Source organism: Nothobranchius furzeri, chromosome 11, assembly GCF_043380555.1.
Source record: "Nothobranchius furzeri strain GRZ-AD chromosome 11, NfurGRZ-RIMD1, whole genome shotgun sequence".
Lineage (NCBI taxonomy): Eukaryota > Metazoa > Chordata > Actinopteri > Cyprinodontiformes > Nothobranchiidae > Nothobranchius > Nothobranchius furzeri.
In genome coordinates this window covers 27,347,640-27,361,677 of record NC_091751.1, presented here as the reverse complement: position 1 = coordinate 27,361,677, position 14,038 = coordinate 27,347,640, and the positions used below count along the sequence as shown (strand labels likewise).

The 14,038-nt window shown below is 44.9% G+C and overlaps 1 protein-coding gene across 2 annotated transcripts in view; it reads left to right on the top strand.

Annotated features, from left to right (window-relative positions):
- Positions 1 to 13,825, top strand: part of vps50 (VPS50 EARP/GARPII complex subunit) — a 224,695-nt gene extending 210,870 nt beyond the window's left edge. For both annotated transcript variants that reach the window (XM_054744890.2, XM_054744888.2), the window contains 3 exons: positions 7,405 to 7,526; positions 12,705 to 12,894; positions 13,445 to 13,825. In XM_054744890.2, coding sequence (XP_054600865.1) covers positions 7,405 to 7,526; positions 12,705 to 12,894; positions 13,445 to 13,564 — 432 coding nt within the window. In that variant the 3' untranslated portion in view covers positions 13,565 to 13,825. The remainder of the gene's footprint in view (positions 1 to 7,404; positions 7,527 to 12,704; positions 12,895 to 13,444) is intronic.
- Positions 13,826 to 14,038: the final 213 nt, after the last annotated feature.

Genomic DNA, 14,038 nt, shown 5'->3' with positions numbered 1-14,038 from the left:
CCATGCCTTTATTACCTGCAGGCTGGATTACTGTAATTCGCTATATGCGGGGCTTAGACAAGCTCCAGTAGCACGCCTCCAGGCGGTTCAGAACTCTGCAGCCCGGTTGTTAACATCTACCAGGAGGTCTGAACATATAACACCAGTCCTACGTGCCTTGCATTGGCTCCCTGTTTTTTATCGGATCAGGTTTAAGGTCCTCCTGTTTGTGTTCAAGGCGTTAAACACAGGGGCTCCTAAATATCTTTCCGATGTCATCCACCAGCATGTCCCGGTGCGTTCCCTTAGGTCAGCTGACCAGAGATTACTAACTGTGCCTAGGTACAGCCTGAAGTCTCGTGGTAGTCGAGCTTTTTCAGTACTTGGACCAAGTCTCTGGAATGAGCTGCCAGCCTATGTAAAACAGGCCAAGTCATTAGAAACCTTTAAAGGAAGACTGAAAACACATCTGTTCTCGCTGGCTTTTGGACGTTGAAGTTGGGGGAAGTAGGCCGGATATGGAATGTGAACTGGCACTCAGGTTTTTGTACTGTATTTTAAAATGGATTTCTTATTGTATTTTTATAGGATTTATTACGGTATTTTACAGGGATTTTTTAGTGTATTTTAATGGATTTTTTAATGTATTTTAATGGTCATATCTCTGTCCTATTGTGTGGCATTTTATTGATGTACAGCGCTTTGTTTGTCCATTCTGGCCATGTGAAAGCGCTCTATAAATAAAGTTGATTTGATTTGATTTGATTTGATTCTTTCTTTTTTATTTTTTTACTCAGCGCTTGTGCGCCCCTTTTGTGTCATGAAAAAATGGCGCCCCGGGCAACTGCCCATGCCTAAAACTGCTACTGCCTACAACATCCATAAACCTGAGATCCCCAGGCTCAACAACCCAAACTCCACCACTTCATAGATATTGGAATTCTGCCGCGACTTCTAATCCAGAGATTGTTCAGTCTATCCTTAGGTATCCCAGTTCTGGTTCCACACTGGAATATGTGTCGGTGGAATTACAATTATATGCTCAGGTGATGTTAGCAAGTCTACATCCCTACAGTAAATAGGGTGAGCAAGTTGTTGTGCTAAACTAAATAAAGACAGGTCACACAGTTTACCAGAACCTCTTTGGAGCTAATTGATAGTCTTCTTCCTTGGCCTAACCAAACTTCTACCAAGCTTGAGCTTTGGCTTAAGCTACTGTCACTGCTACACACTGCTTGGCCCTCTGTACTTGTCAGCTACTTCTGAAGACCCACAGATCAACCATGCCATGTAGACCAAGCTTCTCACCCTATCTAATAATGGATCCTATGGGTAAAACTCATTTTGGCCACTTGCATCCATGATCTTGTTCTTTTGGTCACTGCTCAAAGCCCATGACCATAGATGAGGGTTGCAACAAAGATTGAAAAAATAAATCGAGAGCTTTGCCTTCTGGCACAGCTCTATCTTCTCCATGACAGATTGGTACAACGCCTGCAGTACTGTAGACATTGTAACATCCATGGCACCAATCTGCCTATTGATCTCATACTCCATGTTTCTCTCACTTGTGAACAAGACCCTGAGATACTTGAAGTCCTTCACCTAAGACAGGACTCCTTCCCAGACCTGGAGAAGGCATTTTACCCATTTTTGTTTCAAGACCATGGTCTTGGATTTAGAGGAGCTGATTCTTATACCAGTTGCTTTGCACTCGGCTGTGAACCGCTCCAGTGAAAGTTGGATATCACGTTTTGATGAAGCCAACAGGACCACATCTTGGGCATAATGCAGAGACCCTATTCTCAGGCAACCAGAATGGATCCCCTCACCACCTTGGCTGTGTCTAGAAATCCTGTCCATAAAAGTTATGATCAGAATCGGTGATAATGAGCAGCCTTGGCGGTCCAACTCTCATTGGATATGAGCCTTACTTACTGCTGGCAATGTGGACCAAGCTCTGACACCGGTCATACAGGAGCCTAACAGCTCGTATCAGAGGGCCTGGTACCCCATACTCCCAATAGCACAAGTACCCCTAAAGGGCCCCCAAATGGACGCTGTCAAACGCCTTCTCCAAATCCACAAAACACATGTAGATTGGTTGCCGAACTCCCACACACCCTCCAGGATCCCCCTAAGGGGTAGAGCTGGTCCAGTGTCCCACAGTCAGGATGAAAACCGCATTGCTCCTCTTGAATCCGAGGTTTGACAATCTGACTGACCCTCCTCTCCAGAACCCCTGAATAGTCCTTACCAGGGAGGCTCAGGCATGTGATACCTCTGTAGTTGGAGCACAGTCTGAGGTCCCCCTTTTGAAATAGGGGAACCACCACCCCAGTCTGTCAATCCAGTGAATCTGCCCCCTATGTCTATGCGATATTGCAGAGTTGTGCCAACCAACACAGCCCCACAACATCTAGAACCTTAAGGAACTCCAGGTGGATCTCATCCACCCCTGGTGCCTTGCCACCAAGGAGTTTTTTTTTTTTTGATCACCTCAGTGACCTTGGCCGCAGAGATTGGAGAGTCCAACCCAAAGTACCCAAACTCCTCTTTCTCACTAAAAAAACATGCCGGTGGGATTGAAGAGGTCTTCAAAGTACTCCACCCATTGATCCACAGCGTCCTGAGTCGAGGTCAGCAGCACACCGTCACCACTGTAAACGGCGCTATATAAAAGATTATCTTCTTCTTCTTCTTCTTCTTCTTCTTCAGTGTTGACAACACACTGCTTTTCCCTTCCTTAGATACCGGATGGTGGACCAGAGTCTTCTCGAAGCCGTATGGAAGTCGTACTCCATGATCTCAATGAATTCCTCCCATGCCAGGGTTTTTGCCTCTGCAAAAACCAAGCCGCATTCTGCTTGGACTGCCGGTACCCATCAGCTGACTTTGGAGTCCCACAGGCCAAAAAGACCCAATAGAACTCTTCCTTAAGCTTGACAGCATCCCTAACTGCCAGTGTCCACCAGCGGGTTCAGGGGTTGATGCCATGACACCGACACAAATGACCCTGCGGCTGCAGCTCTCCTTGGCCACCTCGAAAAATGAAGCATGGAACATGGTTTCACTCAGACTCAATGCTCCCCACTTCTCTTGGGATGTGTTCGAAGGAGGAGGAAATTGAAGCTCCTTCTGACAGGAGACTCCGCCAGATGTTCCCAGCAGACCCTCACAATATATTTAAGCTTGCCACATCTGACCAGCATCCTCCCCCACCATTGAAGCCAACTTGCCACCAAGTAGTGGTCAGTTGACAGCTTTACCCCTCTCCTGTCCCGGGAATCTGACATTGTGGAATGGTTGTCGTGTTTTTTGTAATCACAATTGTTACTCTTCCCATTTTTATGATGTTTTTAAACTTTTAAATTAATATTATTTTTAATTTTACTCATTCACTGCCATTGACGACAGAAATCGTCATTTTAAATCCAACCGTTCACTGACAATGACGACTAAAGTCACCATTTGCATTTTTCTACTGTGTGGGTGTCGGAACGAGCCCCTGCACTGTGAGAACAAACATCCCAGCTGTAAAGCCGATCTTCATCCACGTATGTTCCAGTTCATATTCTGTTTTACAACTACGAGAACCCCCAGAACCTCATCTGCTCCCTGATCACACACGCATTGCCAAGGTAACCAGACTGAATGACAGCGAAACCCTAATCTATACTTCCCTGTCTGTGTTGGGATGGACACACGTGACGCCATCATCCATCCTTTCTAGGGCTCTCCGATGGAAGGACGAAGTCGAGCTCTCTTTTCTAAATATCAGTCCGACGAGACGGAGAACGCAAGCTTGTGATTCGTAGGGACGCTGCTGTCAAGAACGTTGAGAGCCGAGGATATCTAGCGACAGTTTAAGGGTACCTTGCGGAAAATTTTTAAAAATATGAAAGTTTTATTGCCCCGTGACTGGAGGAGTGAAAATATATGCAGCAAGCATTTTATTCATGGACGGAAATTACGGGAGGTGGCAAGCACATAAAGAGGTTGAGGAGGATGAGAGACAAATCTGTCTGTGTTAAAAGTCTCTTTAAAAAAAGCACAATACAAACACACTATTTTGGACCGCATTATACATGACAGGATACCTCAGAACAGCACTGCGCCCTCTGTTGTCCTAGAATGGAATTGCTTTGCAACACTCCCCGGGAGACGGAGAAGTATGAGGGCAAATCGTCTCCATCCATCCATACGTGTGTCTCTCCCTCGTGGAGCTGATGAAGTATAAATTAGGCTTAAGAGGCTGCACTTAGACATTTCTAAATAAAACGAACACCATCCAGAACGACTCCTTAAATGCAATATGTAAATGACAACCAGTTAGCTACTCTACGATTTATCATATTAAAGTTTTTATTTATTCCTGATGTGAACATCTCCTTTTTCCCGACCGAGTTTATAACCTCTGCAACTTCTTTGGTTTTTGGCACTTTGGCAGCCAGTGTCTCGATCTCCCAAATTTTCTTTTTTTCGGGGCAGAACAAAGGCAATCCCCTCACGTGCTGAGGATGTAGCAAGACTAAATATGGTAAATTGAGGGTGTTTCTGTATGTGAATGACTGAGAACGGACATGAGCACCTGGGTACACACAGGTGGGATTGATCATCAAACGAGTGCGGAGGAACGTGCGAACGAGAGGCCACCTCATGTTTCATAAATCAGGATTTTGACCGTTTCTACGAATATCCTAAATTTCTTTCATAGAAACGAATTTAGGAATATTTCTATCAATGTTTGATGATTAAGGCCCCGGGTCTCACTGCCGTTGCTCACGTGAGCATTGAAGTCCCCCAGGAGAACGAGGGAGTCATCGGAAGCTGCTCTCTCCAACATCCCTCTAAGAACTCTAAAAATGGTGGGTATTCTGAGCGGTTGTTTGGTGCATAAGCACAAACCACAGTCAGGACCGGTTCCCCCACACGTAGGCAGAGGGAGGCTACCCACTTGTTCACCAGGGTAAACCCTACCCCTGCTTGGCACCTCTCTATTGGAGCAACTCCAGAGCTGTAGAAAGTCCAACCCGTCTTGAGAAAACTGGTTCTGAAGCCAGAGCCATGCGTTGAGCTGAATCCGACTATATCTCCTCGGAACATCTCAACCTCATCATACCACACTCTAGCTTCTAGTTTACCAGAGAGGTGACATTCCACATACCAAGAGCTAGCATTTGTAGCCGAGGATTAGACCACCAAGTTCCTCATCTTCGGCTACCACCTGACACAAAATGCACCCAATTCTTTTTGCCCCTCCCACGAGTGGTAAGCTCATGGTGAGGGGGACCCACGTCTCCTCTTCGGACTATGCTCGGCCGGGCTCCGTGGTCAAAAGACTGGCCACCAGGCTAAAATAAATTATAGATATCCTTGTAAATGTTTAGTTATGCAAACGGAGGACAGAATTTTAACTGGAATTTTCTTGAGATTATGTCTAGTTACCATTAAAAGTTGTAGAAACTAAATGGTGATGGTGGTCGGATGAACTGGTGGCACCTGTGCTCGGCAGCGTTGCTTCTGTCAGTGCGCCCCAGGGCAGCTGTGGCTACATCGTAGCGCATCACCACCAAGGTGTGAATGTTTGTGTTCTGACTGATTGTGAACCCACCTTGGGGGGTTCTAGGACTCTAGAAGATCCTATATCAAATACACGCCATTCACCAGTATATTAGCATCATCACAATTATTACTTTTATCTTGACAGAACAAATGTCATCATTACTTTTTTAGATAAAGAGCTTAACTCCAAATAACGTTTAGGAAATCATTCCTTAAATATCTCCTTTATCAGCTTCCATCCTGGAAAAGCAGTAATTCGTCTCATCAGATGTTGGTAGGCAGAAAGGCTTTAATGTGCAGTTCTACGTTTGTGTGTCAGCATTTTTTTAAAACAAGCACTTTAAGCCACAGATAAAGTCATAATAGATATAATAATCCAGGTGCAGTTAAACATTATTAGCAATAAAATGTGGGATTCTCACTTACTTTTCCCACATGAGTCATGGATCTTTTCACATGAGATCTCGGATTGAAACGCCTAACTGTGTTTAACGAGTCCAGCCGATGGACCGACAAGTACACTACACGTTGCATGTATTTCCTCCCATCAGGCACTAATTCTCCGCCCTGTCATCATGTCAGACGCTCCTCATGCATATGAGCTGTGTTATGGTGTACTGATTGAAAAGAGCATGTAATGTTTTTTGCACCTCTCTCTCTCTCACTCACTCGCACACACATACGCACAATAAGTTATATTTTATTCATGAAGTCAGGTTGATCACTGTCATTCCACTGTGATTTGCATATAAAGTGGCAGAGAAATGTAGAAAGCTCAGAATGACTCTGGTGACAAAATGCCCAAGCCAGAAATCATTATGAGTCCGTGTGTGAATGAATGGCATCTCATTTGGGGTGACAAATTATGGCAACTTAAGCTTAAAAAATACGGTTAGTTTATTTCTTTTTTTCTGTTGAGCAAGATTGAACAAAAGTTGTCTGACACAAAAGAAACACACTTCCCTGAGACGAGTGAGTCATATCCACGTATAACCGGTACGTGTTATACCTCATAAACACACTCATAACTGTACAATTTCCTCCATAACTGAACATATCAGAGTGCAGCAGGTACATCTGTGTGTGTGTGTGTGTGTGTGTGGGGGGGGGGGGGGGGGGGTTACGCCAACAAACAAGTAGCATCACAACAACTCACACACACACCGCAGCTGTGGGTCTCTGGTGACCAAAACAACCTTCTGCATGTCTACATCTTCCTCTGGGATATTTTCTCTTAACGCTTCACATAAAACATAACAGCCTTTTCGAAGGCAGAGGGGGCTGTCCTTTTAGTTGCTGCGCTTTTTCAGGGGAAATCTGATAGTGTGAAGTTACAACTTCACTCTCTTAGAGCAGTTTGAAGTACACCGCCTTGTTGCCTGGCCTGAATACCGTATTTAGTAGCAGAGAAAAGATTTGTTTCTATTTGATTCTTGTTGCACTCCAAGTGTCGTTTTACAACATAATCACAATATTTTACTTTAAGTTAATAAAGTGTGTATTAATTATAAATCAGAGTCTGTAACAGACCAAAACTGTGTTTTTTAACAGTTCTGGGTTTTTTCGTTCATATTTTTGTATTTGAAGATAGCAAATATATTAAACATCGTCTTTATTCTGTTTGCCGCTGAGGCTGGTGGGTCTTTAGGTGGAGATGATGGTTTATTCTCACTAATGTAATACAAGCAGCTAAACATGTCTCTGTTTAATTACACTCGTGTTTTAGGGCTTTACGCTTGTCTGCTGCTATCTCTGGTTACAGAAAACACATTTCAGTTTCTCATTAAAGAAATCCATTTTAAAATGTTTTGGGTTATCTTCTGAGCATGTTCACCTTTCCTGTCTCATCCATTCTCTTAGGAGTTTGAGCAGTTTAACAAGCGGCTGAGTGATGTTTCTAAGCAAGTACGCATCCCTCTCCCTGTGTCCAACGTCCTGTGGGAACACTGCATCCGCCTGGCCAACCGGACTCTGGTTGAGGGGTAAGAAAGCCACAGAAAGCCTCCTCAGCTCAAGGCTGGTGTGCAGTTTTTGTGATGAATCTGTTACCAGAATGTTTATTTTACAGTATAAATAAAGCACAGCCCTTTTCAGTAAATAAGTGCAAAAACATTTTTTACATAATCGGTATGATTGTATGTTTAAAGGTGCAATATGACATGCAAATGACAAAATGTAAGAAGGACATCCTGTGGTCAAGTGTGGGTACTGCAGTCCATAATTCTAAAGAATTAAATCTCATTCTCACTGCCATTCCGTGAGTTTTACAGCTGTTGGCAGTTATGGATCAGCACCAGAAGATTCTAGATGACAAGCGAAGATGAGTCACACACAGGGGTGGACTTGCCTATCTGGCATTCTGGCACTGTCCTGGTGGGCCGCTTAGCCAAGTGGGCTGCTTGCCCAGCTTGGGCCGACACTACTCCACAGTTGGTGATCTGCGGAACATTAGCTACATGGTAACCCGAAGCTAACAGCGTTTTCCCAGGCGTTTTTAGCTAGAAAAACGCGGTAAATCGATGACGTAGGAGTTGTTTTACCACGTTAGCATTTAGCTAATGTCTTGCTGATCTCCGCCCGTGGAGAATGAAGGCCAGGGCTCCCAGTCGCAGCGGTCTGGCCCTGCCTGTAATTTAACATTCCCAGTCCATATTAGATCGCTTCTGGGTTGCTCCTTTTTCCTGGCTTTGGTTCCTTAACTCGTTCACTGCCAATGACGACTCAAGTCGTCATTTGCATTTTTTTACTGTTTGAGCATCGGAACGAGCCCCCGCGCTGAGAGAACAAACATCTCAGCCCTGAAGCCAATCTTCATCCGCATACGTCACAGATCACATGATCAGGAAGCAGACCATCCATGTGTTTGGAGATCATTTTGGGACGTTTCTGTAAAAAAAAAAGTGATGCGCGATCCGGAAAAGCGTCTGCCGATCACAATTCGACAACGGATTATGAAAGAACGGATAACGCTTGAAACACGCGGCTTCTTCCTGATGTAAGAGGTGAGTCTCCTCTTTGTTTTGGTTGTTTTGGCATTGACATCATGCTAGCGCGCAACGTTCTGTGACTCTTAAAAAAACAGTAAAAACGGTGAGAAACGCTGGCAGCGAAGGCCGTTAGCGATCAGGAAACGGCTGGCAGTGAAAGAGTTAAACAACTCTAGAGCTTTTTTTTCTGCTGGTGATGAATTACAAATGCCCATGCTGCAGCCGGAGACTCGAAAACCACAGGCTCACAGAATGTACACTGCAATTACGTCTCTCTTTTGTTTGTTTATTTTTAATGGAGTAAAACTGACAACCCCCACTCCCCCCATCATCCCTACAGCTGGCCCAGAATAAAATCAGTTTCAATGTAACCTTCGTTCTAACGTGATCGAGACATTACGCAGTTTGGAGATTATTTCATAGTAAAATTCTTACATATTTCTCTTTTAACTTGCAGATTATGTGTGTTGTTGTTTAGATAATCTCTGCACAATCTAAAGTACAGACACACTACTGGGCAGCTAGACCATAAAGCTGCTCAACCCAATAATAAATCTTAAAAGTGTTGAAGAGATGAAAAATAAAAAAAACATGAAACCGGTTATTGTAAAAAGGCTTAATAAAATACATTTGAATGATCAGTAGAACATAAAGGTGAAACAATTAGAGCCGAGGGCTTTAGATGGACATATGGATGCTCGGCCACTGAAGTAGCTAATGAAGAAAAGCTAGAATGGGGCAGGAGCTGTCAGGGGTCTCTGCAGCGGTTTGAGTCAGCTGACGGTTAAGGGAACTATTTGGACACTAGGATAAAACAGTATTACACTAATCTTGCAGGTTACAAAAGTGGGTTTTCAGAGTCATTTCCATACAAATGTCCCAGACCTTTAGGATTTTAGAAGTATGAAATAGGAACCCTTAATAGTGTGTCAATCTCTGAGCTAAAAGGTATGTCTTTGTCTAAAATGACTCTCAATACCAAAGTCAAGTGATGAAAAATATTGATTTGATTAAGAGATTCTGTTTTAGGGTCAGAAACCATCTCCTCCATCTACCTTGTTCCAAATGTAAACTGTTGCTGATCCTAATGTCCTTCAGACAGCTTACAGTTCACTTAGCTGGTGGGAATCTTCTAACTTAATGCTTAAACACTTATCTGCACCGCCTCTTTACTCACAAACGAGGAGCTGGACTGAGCAGGTTACACTCCTGCTTAGACTCTATCAAAACCTGGATGGCTGGGAGCTTTCTTCAGCTGAATGAAGATAAGACTGAGATCCTCATCTGTGCCCCAGACAAGCTGGTTCCCAAAGTCAGAGACTCTCTTGGTCAGCTTGCTTCTCACACCAAACCTTCTGTCAGGAATCTTGGCGTGACCTTTGACCCAGCTCTCACCTTGGATTCTCATGTCAGTTCTCTTGTTCGCTCTTCCTTCTTCCATCTCAGGAACATTGCTAAGCTGAGTCCCATTCTGTCCCGCTCTGAACTTGAGACAGTTATCCACACCTTCATCTCCTCACACTTAGACTACTGCAACTCTCTTTTCACGTGTCTGAGTAGAACCTCCCTGAACCGTCTACAGGTGGTTCAGAATGCCTGTGCTCGGCTTCTGACCAAGTCCTCCAAACACACCCACATCACCCCGCTTCTCCTCCAGCTTCATTGGCTGCCAGTCAACTTCAGGGTTCATTTCAAGATCCTGGTTCTGGTCTATAGGGCCTTACATGGACAAGCACCATCTTACATTGGTGATCTTCTTTGTCCCTACACCTCCAGCAGGTCCCTGAGGTCCAGTGACCAAAGCCTACTGGTTGTGCAGCACCAGGCTAAAGACCAAAGGTGACAAATGATTTGCTGCTGTGGCCCCCAGACTCTGGAACTCTCTCCCCCTGAGCCTGAGATTGGTGGACTCAGTGGTCTCCTTTAAAAAGCAGCTGAAGACTCACTTGTTCAAGCTGGCTTTTATATGACCTTCTTCACCACTCTCTCTTTATTCTGCTCTCCCCACCTATTCCACCTTCCTCAGGATCCACTGATTTCCCTCTTTCCTATTCACTCTCTCTCTTTCTTAACATTTTTTCTTTTAAATCCCAATTGCCTATTTTTGCTCATTTTAAATACATTTTTAAACATTTTCGAAATGCTTTTTTAAATATTTTCACATTTGTTTTATTTTTGTGAAGCGCCTCGTGATTTTTATCTTGAGAGGCACTATAGAAATGATATTTTCTTCTTCTTCTTCTTCTTCTTCTTCTTCTTCTTCTTCTACTTCTTTTTCTTCAGGTTTTAGGAAATCCATGCACAAGACAGAAACGAATACAGGTGGCAAATCCTGGAGTTTCACACATTTAATAGGAAGAAGAAAGAAACATTCCAGGACATGGATCATGGTGGTGTGATTGAAGCTACAAAGGGCACAGAAACACCAACCAAATGCGTTTGTGTGGCCTAAGTGTTGTAGAGAGGAGGACAAACAATGGCTGTTATGCATAGAAGAAGCGTGGAAGGCTTTCCTTTATCCACGGAGAAAGGCTGACATGTTTACCTCCTTGGACGTGCACCACACACTTCTCCTCTCCTTGTGTTAGAGGACTTTTTAACCCACTCGCCATTATGACTGTGTGGGCCGCTCAGTTTTAGGTGGCTGCTGCAGCCTACACTTCTACACTTCACCGGCTTCTCTCTGTACACTCCAGCATAAACAGACGGACACACAAACTCCTCCCAAACCTTCTGCTTAGCCAAGATAGAACGGTCATGCTTGTTTGTTTGTGCTCCGACTCCCTGAGTCTCTTATTTAATGTCTCCGTCACGAGCCTGTCTCTCCTGTGAGACACAGCAGTGTCTCTGTTAGCATTCTGAGCTGAAGCTCAAACACTCTGGGACAGGGCTGTCAAGTCCACATGGGGGGGGGGGGGGGGTGGTGGTGGTGGGGGGGGGGGGGGGGGGGGGCTGTCAAGTCCACATGAGAGAGAGAGGGAGGATGTCAGCAAGATATGAAGAAAGAGAGAAGGTGAAACAAAAAAGAAACAGAATGGAGAGCAGTGTGTGTGTGTGTGTGTGTGTGTGTGTGTGTGTGTGTGTGTGTGTGTGTGTGTGTGTGTGTGTGTGTGTGTGTGTGTGTGTGTGTGTGTGTGTGTGTGTGTGTGTGTGTGTGTGAGTTGTCTCTGACCTGCTAGTGGACAACAGTTGCTGCCAGTACCCCCCCCCCCCCCCCCCCCCCCCCCACACACACACACACACACACACGTGTTTAGAAAGGAGTCCTGAGGACCCAGTTTGCTTTACTGGCCTCATGCATGTATCAGAAACAGAAGAATATAGGAGTAACATCAGGGCTGTTTTACTTTTTACAATCCCGTCCTTTTCCCTTCAGACTTCCCTGTTGCCTCTGTTCCAAGGCAATTCCCTGCCAGGACAACAGAGGGCCTAGTGCTTCTCCTGCCACCACTGAAGCTACATCTCTGGTCCATGTTGTGTATTAGTGTTGAAATGTTAAACTAAAAATCATGCTGGCTTGTGCTCGCCATAGTTTTCCATAGACAGTTGAGCGTGATCTCTCTCTCTCATGTGGACAGACATGCGTGTCTCCATAACCCTGCAGACCGAGAAGTATAAACTAGGCTTGAAGGATTCCTATTCCTGGGCTGCCTGTGATCACTTTGGGACCTTGGGGGGGGGGCTCATGGATTGTACTGTTTACTGGGAAGAGTAAGGACAATACAAGCTTTCATCTTAGTCTGCAGAAACACTAAAAAGTCCCTAGATGTGTTGCTAGAAGATAGAAAATGTTACTGGAGGGTTACTGATAAATACAACCAGAGAGTTTACAGCTACTGGATTTTGATTCTCTCTAAAATAACGTGCATGTTGTAAAAGTCCGTAAACCAGATTATCTATGCAAAGATCCAAAAGTGTACCAAATGTGATCTTCTACATAAACATGTCTCTTGGAAAAAACTTGAGGTAAGTTTTGATAGCATGTTGGGAAGGCGCATCAGACCAGATTTGGAGACGTGACAGCTCCTCCGTTGGACCATTACCGGGGTTGTCATGATGAAAACTATGCAAACGCTCCAGGCACACATGTGTGACCGATCACAGTTATGAAGAATCATGAATATTTATGGATATTTAGGGCGGCTCTAATCTCCCTTCGCCTCTGTGCTGTAGCTACTCTAATGTGAAGAAATGCAGCAATGAGGGCCGGGCCTTGATGCAGCTGGATTTTCAACAGTTCCTGATGAAGCTGGAGAAACTGACAGACCTGAGACCGATCCCTGACAAGGAGTTTGTGGAGACCTACATCAAGGCCTACTACCTGACTGAGAACGACATGGAGCAGTTTATCAAAAACCACAGGGTGAGGCCACGCAGCACGCCCGTTACCCAACAGTTCTAGTTTTTTGGGTTTTTCCAACACATTCTCACACCCGAGGCGTCAAATTATGATGCGTGTGACCAAGCCTCAATATATGACGATTCGGGATGCCCCAGCGTGTCAGGAGACGACGATCAGGGACAAACAGCTGACGCGGCGTCCCAGAGCGTCAGTGTCCGACGCCGGTGGTAAGACGGACATTAGAACTACTTCATCGTCCCCTCACCCCAATCCTAACCTTAAGGTCACAGTTTATGGACCTTACAGTTAGGATTGGGGTGAGGGGAAGGTTAAAGAGTCGAATAACGTCCGTGTGACAGCGCGCGTCAAACAGTGACGCCAGCAGAGCCACGTGACCCAGCGTGTCCCTGATCGTCATCTCCTGACGCGCTGGGGCGTCCCGAATCGTCATATGTTGAGGCTTAGCCGCACTCGTCATATTTTGACGCCTTTGGTGTGAGAATGTGTTGGTTTTTCCACGTCTGAGGCTTACCAGTGACGAATTTTAATGCTGGTGTTTTAATTCTTGCAGGAGTACTCCATGAAGCAGCTAGCCAACTTGGTAAATGTTTGTCTGGGCTCACACATAAACAAGAAGGCACGTCAGAAGCTTCTAGCAGCTATCGATGACATCGACAGGCCCAAGAGATAGACTCGTGAAGGGGTCAGAGGTCCCGCTGAGAGCTCACCATCAAATGTCAGCAATCTAATCGGATGTGTTCAACAGGCTGGACAGTGGCGGAGACGCGGTTAAAAGTCCAAAACTCACTTAGCTGGTGGCTAACGACGTGTTTGTTTTGTCCTTTTATGGTAAAAACTGCTGTTAGTTAAATGTGACAAACTAAGGATGCTGCAGTTCTCTGCTCAGAAGGACCCTGATACAAAAACCAAGAATTAAACCGTTCTGAAGCAATGACCGCACTTCAGATGAGTCTGATTTCATAATGGTATTGAGGTTTGAGAGTTACGGCTCGGTGTTGTTGTTGTTTACTGTGATGATTCATTAGCTCATCTCATACTGTACGCCTGCTGTACATTAGTTCGCTTCAGGCTGTTGGCGGTGCCTGGCTGAATTCTCTGCTTCTGCGTTTTCTTTATTTTGTCCACAAACATGATAAATCTAATA